Genomic DNA, 20,037 nt, shown 5'->3' with positions numbered 1-20,037 from the left:
TGTTCAGTCTCTTGGGGGGGTAGGGACGGCTGTGTTCAGTCTCTTGGCGGGGATAAGGACAGCTCTGTTCAGTCTCTTGGGGGTAGGGACGGCTGTGTTCATTCTCTGGGGGGGGGGGGCCGGCTGGGTGCGGTCTCTGGGGGGGGTGGGGGTGGCTGTGTTCGGTCTCTGGGGGGGGGTGGCCCCTCTGTTTCCCACTACCTGTCTCCCCTTCCCCTTTTACAGCATTTGATAATTGTGAGGTGGGAGGAGGTGGTGTTTGGCTCCTTGCTGGGGTTTGGTAGGCCACCCTCGGGCAGAAATGCCTGACCCCTTCATCTCCCTGTCCTGGAATGCCAGAATCCCTCTGCATAGGGCCCCTGGTCAGCGGAGACATGGTTGGGCCTAGGTGAGCCCCTTTTCGGGCAGTTAGAGAGCACACTGAGATGTTCAGAGGGCCCCTTGTGTGTGTGATCTGAACCTTGCGAGGGAGGCGCTATTAGAACGCCCATTTTACAGATGAAGAAACTAGTGAGGTGGGCGAAGCTGACGTGACCCTCCCTGGGTCTCACGGCTCAGAAGTGCCGTGGCTGGATTTGAACTCAGGCCTCTGACTCCAGGCCCAGGGCTCTGTCCGCTGCCTCAGGCCAGGCATCCCTCACTGGCCATTGATAAGTGAGAGAAGGAAGAGCCTTGATTTCGTTTCTTCAAAGAGTCAGTTGAAGGGACCAGGCGAGGAGGTGTTGGGCAGCCACGGGCGCCACGGCGGACAGAGTGCTGGGCTGCCTCAGAGGCTGAGTGACCCTGGGCCGGTCACTTCCCCCTGTCTGCCTCCATCTCCTCACCGGTACAGTGGGGGTCGCCCTAGCGCGCCCCTCCCAGGGCTGTCAGCTCCAGTGCCCGCCCCCCGGCCTTTCCCGTGCCCCGGGTCGAATGGTTTCTGTCCTAGATCTCCAAAGTCCGCGAGGCTCTGCATGTGTTACCTCCTTGACCCTCACAAATACCCCATGAGGCAGATCCTCTTCTTGTCATTCCCATTTTATAGACGAGGCAGCTGAGGCAGAGGTTATTAGTGACCTGCCCAGGGTCACCCAGCTGGTAAGGGTCTGGCGCAGGATTTGAACTTAACCCTCGCACCCCCAGGCTCGGCCATGTTTTGTCCCATGAGGCTTGCCCTCAGAGCCCCTCCCCCACCTTCCGGGGGGGTGATGGACCGTGGGGCTCCCCTCACATCCTTGCGTCCCTCAGGTCAACACTGGAATGGAAGCCAAGGATGTCAAGCGAGGCAAGGCTATGAGCCATCGTGGTGCCCCCTACCAAGAGCCTGGGGGCCCTGGGGCCAGCGCTGGCCTCAAGGGCCACCCTCTGAAGAACTTTACCATCCCCAAGATCCAGAGGACCGCGGAGAAAGGTACCGGCCCGCCCGGGGGCTCATCCACCCTGCCTCCGGCCTCCTGGTCCTGTTGTAACCTGATGCCTCTGACGCCCCGAGGGGAGGGCCGGCAGCCAGGCCGTGACGGGCGGGGTTTGCGGGGGCCTCCAGGGTGCTGGCTCACCCCTCTGTCCGACTTCATCCGCAGTGTACTTGTCATCTTGCCACACCGGTCGGAGGGAGTATAGTGCCATCAGCCACACCCTGGCCCAGTGCCGGCTGGACCTGAGCTGCGAGCTGCAGTCAGCGTGGCAGTTTGGGGAGATGCAGCTGGTTCACAATGAGTACCTGGAGAGGAAGTTCTCGGCCAAGAGGTGAGCGCCCTCCGCGTGAGCAACAGGCCTGTGATGGTCAGAGCCGCCACAGGTGACCAGGACCCTGGCCTCATGTGGGTGGGGTTGTGGTGGAGGAGAGGCCCTGGGCACCGTGGAGGCCCAGCCCTGCCCCGTGGGCCCAGATTGGGTCCTTCTGAGACATCAGGGACCCTGGGGGAACCTGATACGGTCCTGCCCGCCTCTGGGGCCCAGAAAGGACCGGGGAGGCCTGGGAGCTGAGGGGGCTAGGGTCCCATCCCTTGGGCTGTTGAGCCCACCACCCAGTTTTACAGATGAGGAGTGAAGACTGGAGGAGTCCGGTGATAGAAATGGGGGTGGTGGGCATCCTCGGCTGGTGGGCCTCCCGGCCTGGCTGGGGCCCTCCGAGATGCCTGCAGGGATTGCCGTCTGCCCCAAGCCCGCTGACCCTCCGCGGTTCTTCTTAGGACGGAGATGCGGGAACGCGGCCGGCGAGGCCGCGAGCTGGAGGAGCATTACTGCTTCTTGGCGCTGTCCCACAGCGCCGTGTCCCGGATGTACCAGAGCGGGCTGTGCACCCGCGAGTCCACCATGAAGGCGCTGGGTGATCCCCTGCTTGGCGTCTACCTCTTCAGGCATGCCGACGTGGCCTTGGGTTACGCGCGCAGCCGGAATCACCACGTGGGCAACCTCATGATCTTTAAGGTAGGTGGGGCCATGCAGGATTCATTGAGTGCCTTCTGAGGGGGCGAGGGAGAAGGGTCCCTGTCCTCAAAGAGCTTCCATTCCAAAGGTTCACAAAGTAAATGGTGATTTCTCAGGGTTGGGAGGGCACTAAGAAAGCCTTCATGTGGGAGGGGAGAGGGAGGGAGTGTGCTCCAGGCACAGGGCACAGCCTGTGCAAATGCTTGGAGGTGAGAGATAGCCAGAGTGCCAGGGAAGCCAGTTTGGGTGGAGAGTCCCTGCGTGCACATGCCTTGGGTGTGGTCGGGGTCCTCCACCGAGGTTATCACCGTCAGCCCTCCTCTGTCCCTCCGCCACGCCTGGGCACGGAGCGTTTCTCGCCCTTTCCTTGGACATCGCCATTTAATGCTCTCCACCTCCCTTCCTCCCTCAGGTTATCTATGGAAAGGTGAAGAAGATACAGCCCGTGGTGGACAAGAGTAAAACGTGTCTGGACCCTTCACCCAATTTTGACTGCCACATGTCGCGAGTTGTCCCGACGCCCAAAGACCCCATCGAGCAGCAGGCCACTGGCTCTGCCGTACGTGCCCCTTTTCTTTTCCTTTTTTTATTTTTAGGCAATTGGGGTTGAGTGACTTGCCCAGGGTCACACAGCTACTAAGTGTCAAGTGTTTGGTCTGAGGCTGGATTTGAACTCAGGTCCTCCTGACTTCAGGGCCGGTGCTCTATCCACTGCGCCACCTAGCTGCCCCTTCTTTTCCTTTCCTTTCCGTGCCCGTCAGGGTCTGGGGCTGCGTCCACAGCCACACCACCTTGTTAGTCACCATGGTACCACCACTGTCAGGCGTGATGGTAGTTCACACCTCAGGGATCCAGTGCCTGTAAGTTTGCCCCACGTTATACAAATATCTTCTCGTCTGATGCCCACGACAACCCTCGTGTACAGTGGAGGAAACTGAGGCACAGTTTGGAGTTCGCCCAGCGTTACGCCTCTGATGAGTGTCTGAGGCTGGATTTGAATTCGAGACGTCCTGACGCCAAGGCCAGCGCTGGGGCCTCTAGAGTACTCCGTACGGGAATCATTTGAAGGAGCCAGGACAAGAGAAGACTTTTTTCCTCCTTTCTGTTTTCTCAGCCGTAGAAGAAGAATTACGTTTGTGCTTTGGGCCCCCACGGGTGGAACGAGCAACCATGGACAGAAACTGGAAAAGTGGAGGATTGGAAAGAAGGAAACCACTTCGGAGGCCGCATGACGATTGTGCGGGAAACGCCAGCGTCAGGCGGCCTTCACCCCGTCAGGTGCTGGGAAATCACAAGCACGTGTTCGGAAGCCAAATGTCGGACCTGTCCAACCCCGGTAACAGATGCGGGGAGCAGCCTCCCCGGGGCCTCCCCAGGGCCCCGAGTGCTGGGGATCAGAGAAGGAATGATGGGTGGGGTGCGAGAGAGAAAACGAGGGCTGAGGCGAGGTCCCCGGGCTTCTGGGCCGCAGCCGCCGCCTCCTTCTCTGCGCACGTGCACTGACGCCTCTTACTGTGGAGTCCAACGACTGGAAATCAGCCCGTCAGCCCGAAAGGAGCTAACGTTCAGGGAAATCAGAAGAAAACCGCCTGGATGCATCTCGAAGACCGCCAATGCTGAGCATGTAGCTCATCTGGTCCCCTAGAACAGGGCAGAAATCACAGGGCCAAGACAGGGAGTGCAGCAGGCAGCATCGCCGCAGAGGAGGCGTCGGAGGCATGGTGAGGACCCGCGCGCTCTCCAGCGCTGGACGTGGAGTCAGAAGAGGCCTGGGTTCAAGTCCTCGTCACCTCGCCTCTCATCTTCGAGGCCCTCCTTGGGCATAACCGTGACTCCCACCCTGGGACTCTTGTGAGGGTCAAGCGGGACCATATCTGCAAAGTGATTGGCACACCTCGAAAGCCTTATAGAAGTGCAAGTTACTGTTCTTGTTAGCCAGCAATCACGCGAGTGTTCAGTCGTGTCTGACTGCCCGTGACCCCATTTGGGGTTTTGTTGGCAGAGGTCCTGGAGGGGTTGGCCATTTCCTTCTCCAGCTCATTTTACAGATGACGAAACTGAGGCAAACAGGGTGAAGTGACTTGCCCAGGGTCACACAGCCAGTAAGTGTCTGAGGCTGGATTTGAACTCAGGTCCTCCTGACTCCAGGCCCAGAACTCTACCCACTGTGCCGCCTCGTTGACCCGTTAGCCAGCAAAACCACCATAAATAATCTTCTGTCTCTTTTAATTAGCCAGCAAAACCAAGAGTTAAAAAGAAACAGGATTATTTACAAAAATTGTAAGTGCCAATTAATATGGAATGAAACAGAGATTTTGTAAAAAGTTTTATTCAGGCTGTGACAAATGCCCAGTAAAATGAGTGTGTCGGTATAAAAGGTCCACGGAGCAAAAACACTGATTGTCCTCGAGGCCGCGCGTCTCTTCTCAGTCCGGCCTGGCTCGTCCTCTTAAGGACGGAACGAGCCGTCCACTTTTCCAGATTCCTTCTGCCCTTGCGTCCCTCCTCTGCGTTAAAAAGAGAGGTGCTTTCATGACCCGCTTTCCTCCTTCTAGCACCCCTCTCAATGGCCCTCCCCCTTCCATCACCCACCCCCCTTGAAGCAGACAGACGTGATCAGGTGAAGCGGATGCCCACACCGGACTGTGGAACGCTGTCTTGTTCTGTGGCTGGCCCCGAGGGCAGCCTGCTCCGTCACGGGACTGCCAGCCGGTCTGGTGGCGATCAGCAAACACGGCAGTCTTCTCAGAGAACGGAACAGAGCAGGCAGGACCACAGGGGGACCCTCAGCCTTCTCTGGGTCGGTCCCCGCTGGGGCTGGGGAAGCGGCAGGCTTGCCAGGTGCCTGGAATCGATACAGAGGATCGGTGGGCAGTCGGTTAGCCTGGCATGCAGCTGAGGAGCTCACCCGGACTGGTCTGTGGGGGGATGCCGTGAAACGTGTAAGGGTCTTCTAACGTCGTGCCGCGTGGAGGTCCAAGCGGAAGCCGTCTGTATGGAGAGGGCATCGTGGAGGCCGGAGAGGCAGTTTATTTTTAATGACCTTCCCAGTTATCATAGCCTGCCCTAGATATCAAAGGCCATTGTTTTGAGGGAAAAGGCCTTGACGGGCAGCACTGGCTGTGCTCCCAGACTAGGGGCCGTGCCCCAGACCTAGAGAACTGAGTACGGCCTGGTGAGGACCTGAATAGACTGGCTGGGGGGGCAGCTGTGGTGGAGCCCCCCGGGCAAAAGCGCCCTCCCCTTTCCCCCTGCCCCACGCCTTCACTGGCCCCTGACAGAATGAGGAATGAGGATAGGGAGCAGCACAGACCAGTGCCTGCCTCCGAGGGTCTCCGGGGGTTACGTGAGGATCCGGTGAGATGATGTTGGGAAAGAAGTTGGCGCAGCGCTTGCCATGGAGTGGGTACCATGCTGCTTTCTTCCTCCCTCTCTTCTTTCCTCCTTTCCTTCTTTCCTTGCTCATTTTCCTTCCTCCTGTCATCCCTTTTTTCCTTCCTTTCTTCCTTCCTCCCTCCCTTCTTCCCTCCTTTCTTTCCTGCCTTCTTCCTTCCCTTCTTCTCTTCCTTCCTTTCTTCCTTCCTCCCTCTTTTTCCTTCCCTCTCTCCCTTCTTTTCCTTCCTTCTTTCCTCCTTCCTTTCCTTCCTTTTTCCTTCCCTGTCTCCCTCCTTTCCTCTCTTTCCTTTTTCCTTCCCTCCTTTCTTTCCTTCCCTCCCTTTCCTCCCTTATTCCTTCCCTTCTTTCTTTCCTTCCTTTCTTTCTTCCTTCCTCCTTCTCCTTCCTTCTCTCCCTCCTTCCCTCCCTCCCTCCTTTCCTCTCCTCTCTCCAGGACCCGCCCCCGCCCCAGCTTTTGCAGAGTCTGTGTCTTCAAACACTGGCTTCTGCAGGCAATGTCAGTGGTGGGTCTCGGGCCTCAGCAGGTGTCAGAGATGAGAGAGGCTGCCTCCGCCCCAGTGCCTCAGGGCATCTCCCCTACGTGATGGTGGGGCCAGGCGAGGAGCCTGAGCCGGAGCGGGCTGTCGGCAGCTAGTTTCCTAGGCAACCAGGGGCAGGCAGAGGGAGATGCTGGAAAGGGGCTCTCTCCAATGCGGCCCTTCATCACCCGCCGCTGCTGCTGCTGCTGTCGCCGCTGCCACCATCAGGGAGACAGAGACGAGGCAGCCCCCGTTTCCTCCCCCTGCCTGGGGACTCATCAAAGACACCAGGACCTGATAAGGAGCCTGGCGTGTGGGGAAGGGGTCAGGCAAGCAGCAATTTTAAGTCGGGGGCTGGGGAGGCATCTTGAGGGTTTGCACAGATACAGGGAAGATGGTTGGTTCAGTGGGGAATAGAGTGGTGGCCTGGCATCTGGGAGATCTGAGTTCAGATCTTAGCCCAGGCACTGACTGGCTGTGTGGCTCTGGGCACATTGTTCTCCCTCAGTTTCCTCACCTGGAAGAGGGGGTGATGATAGCACTCCCTCAGCTCGTTGTGGGGGTTCTGCAGACCTTACGGCCGCTCTGGGCAGCTCGTACTGGCTGTAGATCTTGGCCGGCGGGAGGAGGGGACGCGCGGCTCTTCGTCAGCCTTCACTTTTCTCTGCCCCGTCTCCTGCAGGTTTATCTCTACGAGTACAACACGCTTTCGAAGCCCGTGGACAAGCCCCGGCAGTGCCTTCCGTACGCCACCGTGACCGTCAGATTCCTCGGCCAGAAAGCAGAAAGCGGGCCCACCATCACATCCCTGCGCTTTCTCTCCGCGGGGTTTCCCAAGTGGCCCGGTAAGCACTTTTCCTCTCTCCGTTGGCTTTGGGAGACTGAGTCACAGAACGTCGTCACGCCTTGTCTGAGGCAGGAGCTTGAGGGTGGCGATGTGCCCGGGTCAGATTCTATTTAAAAATAAGCAAAATACAGAAAGCCGTGGGACCTCCTGGGTGTGCTGGTCAAACGTTTGACTTTCGGGTCTGGGGTGGGGGATATTCCCACGATGCACTCTGGGGCCCGGCCTATATAGTTGGTGTTTCCTCCCTCACTTTTGGAAGTCAGCGGTGGCCTGTGCCCATTCCCAAGGTTGGAGCCGCCTCCAGCCTGGCCTCAGCCTCTTAGTGGGCATGCTCAAGCCTGCCTCTTGCCTTCTGGAACCTTCCCAAGGGCCGCCTGAGAAGTCAGGAGAGAGTCCAGGAGGGGGGGCCCTGTGGCCTCGAGGCCACGTGCGGCCCTCTAGGTCCTCGAGTGCAGCCCTTTGACCGAATCCAAGTCTCACACGACAAATCCCCTTCATAAAAGGAGGTGTCCCGTACAACTTGAACTCCGTCACGAGGCTGTACCCGCGGACCTCGAGGCCGCAGGTTCCCCACCCCTGGGAGAGACCGTCCCGTGAAGACGCGGCAGGGAGGAGATAGCCGCCGTTTACGGGGCGTTGATCACGTGGTCTTGGCGCTTTTCTCTGTGTCCTCTCTTTGTGGAGGACCTTTGGGTGGCCTCTGGGAGGGTGGCCATGGTTGCCGCCTCCAGAACAGGTGTTTTTCCCCCAGGGTGGTCTTTATTTACCATGTGGCAGAGGGATGAATACCTGGCCTGCTAGAGTTCAAATAGAGAGGCTCCATTGTGGATGTTCCCACCTCCGTGCTTTTGCCTGAGCTGTGCCCCCTGCCTGACGTGCTCTCCCTCTTCACCTCTTCCTTTTGGAGTCCCTAGCTCCCTTGGAGGCTTAGTTTTAAGCCCTGCTTCCTACACAAGGGCTTCTCTAATTCCCCAACCAGAATGCCCTTTCTCCCCAAATAATTACTTTGTAATTCTGTCTTTTTCGTTTCCTCATTTACATACAAATTGTCCCTTGAGGGCTGGGCCTGTTTCATTTTTGTCATCACATCTGTAGTGCGTGGTGCAGATCAGATGCACCTTAACAGGTGTTTGTTGATTGACTGACTGATTCCTCGAGGAGCTTGTAGACCTTGGGTTGGGGGTGTGATGGGCTGCCTCTTACTGAGTGCTACCCCCAGAGGCACAGAATTTGAGAGTAGAGGGAGGCCTCCTCAGGCCTCATCCAGCCAACCCCACCCGGAATCCCCAATAGAACAGAGCTGATAGGCGGGGCTGGACGACGCCCAGGATGGGAGGAGCCTGCCTGCTCTCGTGGGGGCAGGCAGGGGAACAGCAGAGCAAAGGAGTCCTTCATCCACACGATGGCCCTTCAGCTCCCGGGTCCGCCCTGTTCCTTCGGCTGCACCTCCTCTGCTTTGGACTCTGGACTCCAGGGGCCTTCCGGATCCTTTTTTCAGGAACCTCCCCAGTGTGTCAGCGTCCTCCTCAAACTGGGGTGCCCAGGACAGGCCCAGGACTCTGCAGGGAGTCTCATGGGGCAGAGGATGGTGGAACAGCCTTTCTTGGCCACCACGCTGCCAACTCCTGCTGAGCTTGCAGTCTCCCAAGAGCCCCAGATCCTTTTCTGAACAACTGTCGTCTAATTATGCCTCCTTCCATTTAAGACTTGAAATTGATTTTTTTTTTGGTACCTAAACATAAGACTTTACACCTGTCCCTGTTGAATTTCACCTTCAGCGTTTCAGCCCACTGTTCTAGCCTGTCAAGAGCTCTCTGCGTGTTGAGTCTGCCCTCTAGCGGGTAGCTGTCCCTTCCTGCTCCGTGTCGCCTGCAGGTTTGGTGACCATACTGTCTGTGCCTTTGTGGAAGTCACTGGTCCAAATGCTCGTAACCCAAGGCCACGCACAGATCCCGAGACTAGAACCATTTCCACCTGCTCTGAGCCTAGCCGTCATCCCTTTAGCTTTGAATCATCTCTGATTCCAGCATCGGTAACACAGGGCTTTGGACGCTCTTCAGTGTAGGAACCTGGGGTCGGCCCGGTGCGACCTGTTCTAGCTGAGGCCGGGAGGGGGTGTTCAGGCGTGTGACCCACTCTCCATGACCCGGTCCGGGGTGTTTTTGGCAGAGACACCGAGTGATTAGCCGTTCCTTCTCCAGTGGATGAAGGCTGACGGAGGTTGGGTGACTTGCCCAGGCTCACTCAGCCGGATCTGAACTCGGGTCTACCTGAGCCGCCTGGCTGCTTCGAGGCCAGGTTAACTCTTTGGAATCTCTGGGGCTCACTCACTGTCCCTTTAATGAGAGTGCCAAGCATGCAGATAGATGGGATCGATGCTCACTCTTCTAATTTAAAAACCCTTGGTGGTAGCCCAGAACTCCAGGCAGCTCCACAGGCCCCTTTCAGCGGAAGGAGGCATTTGAAATGAGTCTTCAAGGTGGCTAGGGGGAGCTAAGAGCTGGAGATGGGGAGCGAGCGGATTCTAGGCTTGGGGAGACAGCCGGTGAAAATGCCCTGGGCTGAGAGCTTTGTACAGCAAGGGTTGAATGAGACATTGTCAGATGAAAGACGCTGTCATCACCTCATCTCCGATAGCGAGTGCTTGGAATAGATGACCTCCTGCATCCTTTGCAGCCTTCAGACCTTCCTCTGGTTCTTAGATTTTCACCTGAGTTTATGCCCATCAATTATAGGGAGACAATTTTCATCCACATGTTCTTTTTTTCTTTTTAATTCTCAACAGATAAAAGGGGATCCCTGAATAACTGTACCATTGCCAAAAGAATCGGGAAGGGAAAGGATGCCACGGTCATCTATGAACATTTCCCGAAGCCTGTGGAGGCCTCCACCCAGGACAGCTGCTCCTGTACTGCAGAGATGAACCCTTTGGCCCCCGAAAGACTGGCTCCCTGTGGAGGCGTACAGAACAACGGCTTCTTTGCTGAAGGCACCACAGATGGCCAGGCCGAGCCTAATTTAGCAGAAAGCCACAACCTGTCTCAAGTGCCAGCCCCTGAGGCCAACCCGCCCCTCCCACCCAGTGTGGATGCCACTCCGAGTGTGAATGGCGACCTATTGATAAACTTTAATTACCTCGAAAAATTCCTCACCATCCTTTCTGCTGCAGCCGGCCTTCCTAACAACACTGGTACCAGTACCGTGACCACCTCCAAGCTCATCAAGGACCCCCGGCTGCTGCGAAGAGGAGGATCCCATGACCAGGGAAACCTCGAGACAGACTCCGGAGACACTGTGCCCTTGGAGAGCAGGGAAGAACGCCCTGGTTCACAAGTGAATCCTTCATCATCCCTGCCCTCCGGAGCCGTGCCTGGTGAGCCCATGGTGCTCAGTCAGGGCTCCCCTGGTCCCGAGGGCTTGTTCTATCAGAACTGTGGCTATGCAGCTATCCCCGAGGTAACCATGGCCGATGCTTCCAAGGAAGTCGCTCCAGAACGTGAGAACCAGGAGCATAGTGATGCAGGCATGCGTAGCTCAAGCCAGGTGAACAGGATCCTTCTGCCAGTTAAGAAACAAGCCAGGGGAAAGTCCATCTCGGAGAAGAATCACTTTCCTGGAAAGGGCACGTCAGTGGATACCAGTTCAGAGAGGCTTAGTAACCTCATACCCTGGAAATTAGTGCCTGCCGACTTCAGAACTGTACGTGAAAGACTTCAACCACCCTCTCCTCCAGAACCTCTCCAGGCTCAGCAGGAAACCAGAAATAAATCCATTCAGGACACTCAACGTATGAAAAACCTGGACACTGACCCAGAAAACCATTCCAAACAAGGAGAAAATAAATACTCCAAGAAAAAAGATAGTCATGACTCTGCTCGTGGAGAAGGGAGGAGTACCTTAAGAGAGTTCCATCTTTCCCATGAAAAGCACGCGCCTTTGATTTTATCCCACCAAGACAGCGATGATGGTAAACAGCCTTGGAGCCAGGGGTCAGATGTTCCGGGGCAGCCTTCCCCATCGCCTCCAGGGCAGGAAGGGAAGTCAAGCCCCACACACATACCTTGTCAATCAGAAAACAGTTACCCTCCTGTAAGTGCACAGAAGTCTTCAAAAAATTACCTGGAAGAGTGGTTGAAATGTGAAAGGATGTACACTGACAAATATTTTTCCAAATCTCCAAAAGTAACAGAATTGAAAACGAGAAGTCTGTGTCTGATGCCCGTTGGTACGAAGGCCGATGCTTCCCAGGAAATGGACATCGCTGTGGAGACCAAAGGAAAGCCTCATGATTTGACCAGTTTATCACTTGACACTAAAGTGCCCCATTTCAAGGTGGTCAGAGATGGGAACGGGAAATACCCGGCTGTCCATGGGGAAAATGAAAATGAGCCCATTTCCCCAGCTGGCCCACATAAAGATGGCGGACTGAATGCCGGTCTTGTTGAAGAGGTAGACAGGAGTCAAGATTGCCCTGTGTTCTGTGACCCAGTGTTTGGGGATGATGATACCGCTTTTCCTGATCTGAATGTTTATTTTCGAGAACAAGAATTTAGGAGTGAAGAAAGTGATGACCCACATCCTAAAAGAGAGGGAAGACAAAGTCCTTTTGTAGAAAAAAATAGAATGGAAAATATTTATGTAGATGAGAAGCAAGTTGTTTATATGAACAAAAACTGCACCACTATTGTCAGTGATGAGAGAGAGATTAAGAATTCGGGCAGGTCAGCAGTAATGTATTCTGAAAAGTTCTCTTCCACATTTAACGTAGCCTGGAAAAAAAGCTATGTGTCTATAGAAACTGCCTTGGTCGAAAATGCAAACAGAGTCAACCCCAGGAATCAAGGGGGGACCCTTCTCAGCGGCGAAAGGAAGCCGATACCACCGGCTTCCCCAGCTGCGTTGGCCGAGGCCGCAGGGTCCCACGCAGCCCATGTGCACAGAGACTTTGGGACCAGCATGCCCACCCCTGCTGTTCTGAGGCCGGGGTTTGGTACCGAGTACCGAGACAGCCAAGGGAGATCCCTAGGAAGAGCACGAGCTGTCCGGAGCCGCGATTTTGGAGCATGGGCGAGAAATGTGTTTGACCCAGACTCCAGCAAACGCAGTGAAGCCTGGGAACAGCCCGACGTTGGTGAGAACCCGCAGCTCCTATTTCCTCAAGACCTGAACTTTGACGACGAGATCGAAATGGAATTTGAACAGTGTGAAGACTCTTTCCTCCAGCGAGACCCAGCGCTCCCTGGACCTCCGTCTGCAGATGACACGAGCTCTGTGTACCAGCTCCTGGAATCTCGCATAGACTGGGAGAATCTCTTTGGAGGCTGCAGCGGCGAGCCCTCGGAGGGCTCCAAAAGCCGGTCGCCACCAGAGGAGGGGAGCCGGTGTTTCCTTTGGGAAAGCAGTCGTGTTTATTCTTGTACCCAGAAAAACCACGAGGAGCTCTTAAATCCTGTGGTGGTTCCCAACTTACAAATTCAAATTAAAAATGTCATCCAGTCGGGATTCGCCCTTTCTCAGGAGCCGCTAGCGATGCCAGAGGAGGTGCCGATGTGTGCCGCACCAGAGATCACGGAGGCAGAAATGAGTGAGGCGGGGCAAGAATTGGAGCCCCTGGCCAGTCCTTCCCTGTTGACCTGTGAAAACACCGACCCCCCTGGGCAAGATGAGCTCGGTCTGAAGGCATGGCCAGAGGCACCAGAAGTGATGGGGAATTTGGTCATCTCCCCACCTCCTGACTCATTGGCTCACAAGGCCGTCAGGCACCCCCTGGCATCGTCCCCTCGACCTGCCGCTGCTTCCCGGGCCACAGAGGATAAAAGTACCGGCCTGGTGGCAAAGCCCAGGGATGCCTGTCACAGAGTTCCAAGGGTGAAAGAGGCGGAACCCCGAAGTGGCAAAGGGAAGCTGCCCGCCACCATAAAGGACACAACCGTGCCCAGCAGAGCCTTCGGGTATCCGGAAGCGGGTGAAATACGCAGAAGGATGGCCCGCTACCAGCCGTCCAAACAGTTCTCCTCTTTGTCCGAGGGACGGATCAGGACCTTTTCGCAGTCAGAGAGGCACATCAGATATGTTCTGAACACCCTTTGCGGCGAAGCTGCCTTGTGCAAGAGCAGACGTCTGTCCAGAAAGCTGGACCGGGCTCTTCTTCATTTAAAGAAAGCCCACAGGAGGGTGCACCGGTCCCTGCAGCTCGTCACCAAGGTGGGGGAGGAAAGGAGGAGCAGCCCCTTGCCCAAGTCCTACGAGGTCGTCCGCAACAGTTTATGGGAGTGCTGTGACCTGGAAGGCTACAGTTTTCTGACAGAAAGGAGGCATGACTTAAGGCATTGCTGGCAGAAGAGGAAAGATGAGAAACGGGAAGAGAAGAGAGCTTTGGGGCTGGAAGTGGTTCGGTCTTGGGCGCCTGCCTCTCACCAGCAGGTGTGCACCAGCAGCGGCGGCAGCAGGGACCAGGGGGTCTGGCGGCCACTCTCCATAGAAGGGCCGTCCGGTGAGGCCTCTGTCGGTCATGGGAGCGCCCGTCCCGACAGGCCGAGTCACTCTGAGTCTTGGAACTCGGCATCGAGAGATCCAAGAAGGGCTGACCACACGGTCCCTGATGGACACTCGACAGCTTTCCCTTCGCGTCACTCTGACGGGGAAAGGAGGTTGGACTTCATCTTCTTGTCCAGCATTCACACCGAAGAAACAAGTGCTGTGGGCTCCAGGGAGGCTCCCTCAGCGGCCCGTTCTGCCCCGTCTAGAATGGAAAGTGACGGGAAGTTCTTCAGCAGCCCTGGGGAAAAGCGCCTTCCCCTCAATACCAGTAAACCAAACGTAGAAGGTGTTGGGGAGATTCACTCCAGAGTGAATTCGGACATCTTCATTTCTGTCTTGAAATCAAGCACAGAACACTTTTTCAATGTTGACATCTCTGAAACAGATCTGAAGTTGCCTCAAAATCCCCCCAGACTGGAAGAAAAGTCACCCGCAGTAAGCTCAGAACCAAGCGCTTCTTCAGAACGCTTAGTTAGGGGTTCAGGTGGTGTAGCTCCCCGGACAAGACAAGAGGGAGAGAGTGTGCTTCGGAATTTTTCCTGCATCTCTGTTAAAGATAATGAGGCTGAATGGCGACCCCCCCACTCCAAGAAGCTGGCCGAGGGACTGCCGATTATTGGTAGCCTGGCAAGCCACGCTCCACCTCTGCAGCACGAGCAGCCCCAGCTTCAAAATGTTGGAGAGGATGCTGTAGCTGCGCTTTGGGGGCCCTGCAAAAACTCCCCTCGAGGAGGGGATAGGAAGGAAGGAAGTGGTTCTCAAAGTGCCCTGGTGGGGCCTGCACCACTGGAGAAAAACAAAAGTGGTGAGAAAAGCGCTGCTGGGGCTCTCCTTTTGAACACTTCTTTGGAGAACGCCAGGCGTTCCTCATCACAGAAATCCATAGTAAAGGGAAAAGATGAAAAAAGATGGGCAAAACCAGTGGAAAGGGACCCGCGGTCAGAAAAGCCGGCAGAAGAACCTTCTGAGAAATCTCCTATTCAGACCGAAGGGCGAGACGAACAGGGCCGGGCCTCAGACGGTTCTTCGGCGGTGACTGTCCCTTTTACTGAAGAGACTCCCAGTCAATTGGCCGGGACCGAGAAGGAGGAGGAGGAGGAAGGCAGAATGGAAGTGGACGATGAGCCAACTCCCTCCCCTGCCGCACCTCTCACTGCCCCCAGGAGGAAGGGAGTCCCCCAGACGTGTGCCATGCGGACGCACCCAGGCATCCCTGACGCCGACGCTGCTCAGCAGCCCCCTCCCACGAGTGAAGTGGAGGAGGACCAATCCTCAGAGGACCCTACAACGCTCACTGAGAAGCTGTCGAGAATTCTGCAAAAGGCAGGCGAGGCCTCCACGCCAAAGAGTTTACAGGGACTAATCGAAACGTGCCAGACCGTCCTTCCTTTGTTCATTGAATCTTCTGAAAGAAAACAGAAACGCTCCTTCCCGCACGTGCTGGTTTCCCAGAACCCGCTGGTGGAAGGTCACGGGTGGAAGAGCCGTAAGCACTGCCTCCGCCTGCAAGCCGTGGATTCCCCAGTGGAGCTGCAGACGATGATGGAAACCGTGCGCTTGGTGGAGAACGAGAAAGGTCCACCGGACGGCGAGCCCGCAGTCCGCGGCTTGCCCCGGTACGACGGCGAGCTGCTGCGCGGGAACCCAGGCTACCAGCAGCAGGCCTGGCTCTGCCCGGCCTTCCAGGATAGGCTCGAGTACGACGCCTTCGGCGAGCTGCAGCACTCCCACAGGCAGCTCATCCGACTGTTGGAGGAAGCCAAGAAGGAGAACAAGCCCTACTATGCCGTCCTGAAATACAGATGGCAGATTGAGGAGTGTGAAGATATGCTGGAGCGTTGCTCCAGTCGCTTGGAGTTCACTCTTTCCGCGCCATTCACCTGTGGGGTTAATTTCAGAGATAATTTAGATGACTTAGAAACGTTGAGAATGAGAACTTTGGAACCGATCGGTAACCAGGACCATTTCCCTAATATTCAGTCTTGTCCTGGGAAACAAGACTGTCTCTGGATCATCGTGGAAATGAACTCCTCCAGGATGCATTTTATAAAATATTCAGAATCCATTAGCATGAAGATCTCTCTCTATGGCCTGGAACACGTCTTTTTCGATGCTGCTAAAAGTCTCGTTTGGAAAGAGAGGGGCCTGTCGATTGGCAGAAGTGACTCCCCCAAGAAGGTGGAGGAAGAACTCCTCGTATTTAACCAGTGCTCCTTTAAGAAGCTTCAGCAGATCTATGAGACTCTGGAGGCCGACGGGAAAGCAGAACGTGCTTGCAAGGGTTGGCTGGAGGAAACTGTTGGAAATGCTCCCGGTAAGCGCTGTGACTGCTTAACGGGAGAGGGGCTTGGCAGGGGAAACTGCAGGTTTAGTGATCCTCTCTTCTCTCTCCCAGATGTTTGCAGCGTTGGAGAGATATTAGAACAAGCAGAATCTGCTGACCTGAGACAGTTAGAGGAGCTTACTGGGAGATGCAGAGACCACCTGGAGACCTTAAAGAAATGCTTCCAGATTCTGCAGGAGGCCGCCGCGGACAGCGTCCTGATCACAGAAGACAACGTGCTGGACATGGCCAGGACGCGCAGCCATCCAGTGGTCGTCCTGAAGCCTGAAGCTGTCGAGATGTACGTCGAAGTCGTCATGCTCGCCGAAACCATTCACTTCCTGAAAAATGTCATGGCCAGGAGGCTGGACGAACCAAGGTTTCGGGGTATGCTGTGGTTCGATTTGTCTCTCCTTCCTGAGCTGATAGAAAACCAAGGGAAAATAGCAGCTTCCTCTTCATTTCTCAAAGAGAAAGGGACGTCCGGCCTGTGGAATGCGGTGGAGGCCGCCATTATGGAACTGAAAGGGGTTGTCACTGTCATCTGCGAGTACCCCAAAGGGGCCAACTCCTCCTACGCCCTGCAGCTGCTGTCCAGAGAACTGGCAGAGCTCTCTGAAGTCAGGACACTCCTCGAACAGGCCACCCCGCCTATCGCCACCTACACGGACCTCGTGCCTTACACCGTGTCGGTGAATTACGGCACCACCCTTTCTGAACTCGAACACAATTATGACCAGTTTGCTGGGTTGTTGAAGAACCTGACTTTGACGTCCCAGAGAGACCTGGGGAAAATGGCCCACGTCATGAAAGTCATGAAGACCATTGAGCGCCTGAAGGCATCCTGCGCTGGAGTGGGGAGCGGCGACATCTCCCTCCTCACCTGCCAGATGTTCTCCAACGCACAGAAAGCCCGCCAGCGGGGGACGGAGACTCGCGCTGTTGCCAAGAGGGAGCCCAGAATGCTTACCAGGAAAGCGGGCTCCCGTAGGAGGAAACCGCCATCTCCTTCCGGCATACCCCACAGAGGTCCAGCTGGCTCCAAAAAGAGACCCCTCCCTCCAGCCCCTCGTGAGAGCAGCGGCGAGCGCCTCCAAAGTCCTGATCCACCCGGCGGCAAAAGACCCAAGGTAAGGCCGCCTCCTCGGAGGCTTCCCTTCCCCCTCCCCCCTCCTCCGCCTCCCCAGCACTTTTCCTGAGTCTCCCCTTCACGCTCACTCATCGCCCCTTGTCTCTGTCACCTCCGTGCTGGTCTCTCCCCTGACGTTAGACTGGAAGCTTCTCGAGGGCCACACCCCTGTTGTTTGCCTGGATTTGACGCGCCCAGCCTGAGGCCACACATTGTCCTGGAAGCTTCCTTGGCCGCTGATGCGCATTGAAAAGTGACCCCGGGCTGCAGTTCTTTTTCACAGTGTAAAACACAGTTAGCGCAAGCGGCCTCCTGCTCCTGCAGAACTCCAGGAGGTTGGGGAAGGGAGCTCATCACTCCTGCTGGACCAAAGAGAGCTATGGGTCCAGTGTCCTGGACCAGAAGGCATTCCTCTTCATTTGCGCGGGACACGTAAAGAACGGGGTCAGCGGTGCTGGGGGAGCTGAGTGACCTCGGTCACGTGTCCTGCTGTCCCTGGACCTCCCTCCCTTTCCTCACATGTAAGAGGAGGGCTGTCTCTGAGCTCCCTTTCCGTGTCAGATCCGGGATCCTGCAACGTCCCCCGACCGGGGACGTCCAGCCGCGTCCATGGTGGCGTCGTGTCGGCTCAAGTTCTGCGTGTGCCGGAGCCTGTTGTGTGTGAGGCTACGGAGAAGGAATGGTGCCTTCCTGAACCTTTAAAAGCCCGTAGCCCATAGTGGAGCCGTGTTTGTGCCTCTCATCAGCGAGCTCTTACCTAGCTTGCCAAGACCCAGCCTGCCGAAGTGCGCTTGGGTCTGGGGTCGAGCCGTCGCCAGAAAGCCTGGTCTCATGGCTCTTCCGCTAGGTTTGCTGTGTCTCGGTCCGTAGGCGCTTACTGAGGCCCCACTGTGTACTGAGCACTGTGTCGTGCACAGGAGACGAAAAAACCAAAGTGTCGCCGCCCCTGCCCCCGAGGAGCTTACAGTCTGTCAGGAGAGAAAACAGAGATGTACGAGCCTGTGCCAAATTGACCTGCAATAAACACGGTTTTCAGGGGCCGGCTGGGAACAGAAAAGACCTCGTGTTGGAGGGAACCCTTGAGCGGAGTCTCAGAGGAGACCAGGGAGAGAATGCATTCCTAGCCCGGGTGGCAGACGCCCGTGGAAAGGCGAGCACAGGCGGATGGAGAGTCTGGTGGGAGGACTAGCCGTGGAAGAAGAGGAACGGCTGGCTTGGTCCGGATGAGTGTGAATGACGGACCGACCCCCGACGTGCTTTCCATGGGGCTGGAACCAGTTCCCACGTTTTACGTAATTATAACTTTGAATGGTATGACTTCAAATACATGTGACTACTTTGAGGAAGGTGTAATTCACACTCATGGAGACCAGGCTGGGAAAGGTAGGATGTGTGCAGGTAGGATGGGTGCAGGCTGGGAGGGCCAGGCAGAGGAAGGGATGTTTGACTGGTGAGCCAACAGGGAGTCGCCGGAGTTTACTGACTAACTTGGGACTGACCTGGTCACCCCTGGGTTTGAGCAACGGCCCTTTGACAGGTGTGTGGAGAACAGAGAGGCCAGGAGACTGGTGAGGAGGCTGCTAGGACGGGAGAGAGGGGATGAGGTGGGCTTGAGCTCAGACTATGGCCTTGGGATGGAAAGGAGAGGGTGTGTTGGAGGGGAGCAGCAGATGAGCTCGGTGAGGTCAGAGGGTGGCTGAGTGTGGGAGCCTGGAAAGATGGGGGTGCAGGCAAAAGAAATAGAGCCCGGAGCAGCTTAAAAACCCTCCCCGGTTCTACAGTTTCAGTTCACTCGAGGACTCAAGTTGTAGCTCTTTTCATCTCCTTTTCTGAGACTGGGGTATCTGAGTTCTTATTTCTCGATCTTTAATCTAGGTATTTTGTGTTATTGTCAATATGCATCCGTTAAGGCGTCAGCTTAATTGGCACGTAACTGAGCAAGATAGCTTCTTATTCGTTTCTTTTTTTCATTCATTGCAAATTCTTTTTCATTTTGCTATTGGTCATCTGTTTTTCCACTTTGGTTTATCTTGTGATTCTTTCCAAAAAAATTCTCTCATTTTAATTATTTGTGAAATGAGGTTTCAGATTTTGTTAATCTTGTTTGACTTCCAGAATTTCTGTTTCAGTGTCTGTGGGTTTTTAATTGGTTTTCATTATTTTTTCTTTTTTTTTTTTTTTGCATGCTTTTCTTTCTCTCTTTTGTTGAGGAGCATGTGTAGAGATTAAAATTTTCATCTGAGACCCACTTTGGCCATATCGCCACCATTGTGGTATGTTAGCTCACTGCATTTGTGAGGGTGGTGCCTCTGATGAAATTATCTTTTACTGTGATTTGTTCTTTCATCTCCACTTCTTTTGGATTAATCTAGTTTTACTGCATTGTGATCAGAAAAGTATATGTTTAATATTTCTGCATTTTTGTGAGTCTTTTATGCCCTAACATAGTGTTGATTTTTTGGGGGGGGGGGCTAGGCAGTAGGGTTAAGTGACTTGCCCAGGGTCACACAGCTAGTAAGGGTCAAGTGTCTGAGGCTGTATCTGAACTCAGGTCCTCCTGTCTCCAGGACCAGTGCTCTATCCGCTGCGCCACCTAGCTGCCCCCATAGTGTTGATTTTTATAAAGGTTCCATGCGTGGCTGAGCATGCTTCTTTCTGTTTGATAATTAATTAGCTCTATTCATTAATTACCAAGGATTTATTGTATCTAACTTTTAAAATTCTATTCAAGTCCTTAATTTATTTCTTGTTATTTTTTTAGATTTGTATTAATAATAATAATAATAATAATAATGATAACTAGTATTTGTATGACAGCTAGGTGGCGCCACAGTGCATAGAGCACTAGGCCTGGAGTTGGGAAGATTCACCTTCC

At 55.2% G+C, this 20,037-nt stretch overlaps 1 protein-coding gene across 1 annotated transcript; it reads left to right on the top strand.

The window, feature by feature from the left end:
• The first annotated feature begins 1,130 nt into the window (after nucleotides 1-1,130).
• On the top strand, nucleotides 1,131-18,009 carry TEX15 (testis expressed 15, meiosis and synapsis associated). The gene is made up of 10 exons (XM_027853701.1): nucleotides 1,131-1,184; nucleotides 1,228-1,390; nucleotides 1,560-1,725; nucleotides 2,172-2,409; nucleotides 2,822-2,968; nucleotides 7,006-7,168; nucleotides 9,956-17,163; nucleotides 17,487-17,613; nucleotides 17,724-17,822; nucleotides 17,909-18,009. The coding sequence occupies exons 1-10, from the start codon at nucleotides 1,131-1,133 to the stop codon at nucleotides 18,007-18,009; spliced, it is 8,466 nt and encodes a 2,821-aa protein (XP_027709502.1).
• Nucleotides 18,010-20,037: the final 2,028 nt, after the last annotated feature.

This window comes from Vombatus ursinus, unplaced genomic scaffold, assembly GCF_900497805.2.
Source record: "Vombatus ursinus unplaced genomic scaffold, bare-nosed wombat genome assembly UNPS02010193.1, whole genome shotgun sequence".
NCBI lineage: Eukaryota > Metazoa > Chordata > Mammalia > Diprotodontia > Vombatidae > Vombatus > Vombatus ursinus.
This window is presented reverse-complemented; position numbering and strand designations above follow the sequence as displayed.

Excerpts from the sequence above, each read along its gene's own strand:
- TEX15 (XM_027853701.1), top strand. The coding sequence starts at position 1,131 with ATGTTTTGTCCCATGAGGCTTGCCCTCAGAGCCCCTCCCCCACCTTCC. Across the intron at positions 1,185-1,227 it reads CTCCCCCACCTTCCGGGGGG|GTCAACACTGGAATGGAAGC; the intron begins GTGATGGACCGT and ends TGCGTCCCTCAG. Across the intron at positions 17,164-17,486 it reads CCGGCGGCAAAAGACCCAAG|AACTCCAGGAGGTTGGGGAA; the intron begins GTAAGGCCGCCT and ends CTGCTCCTGCAG.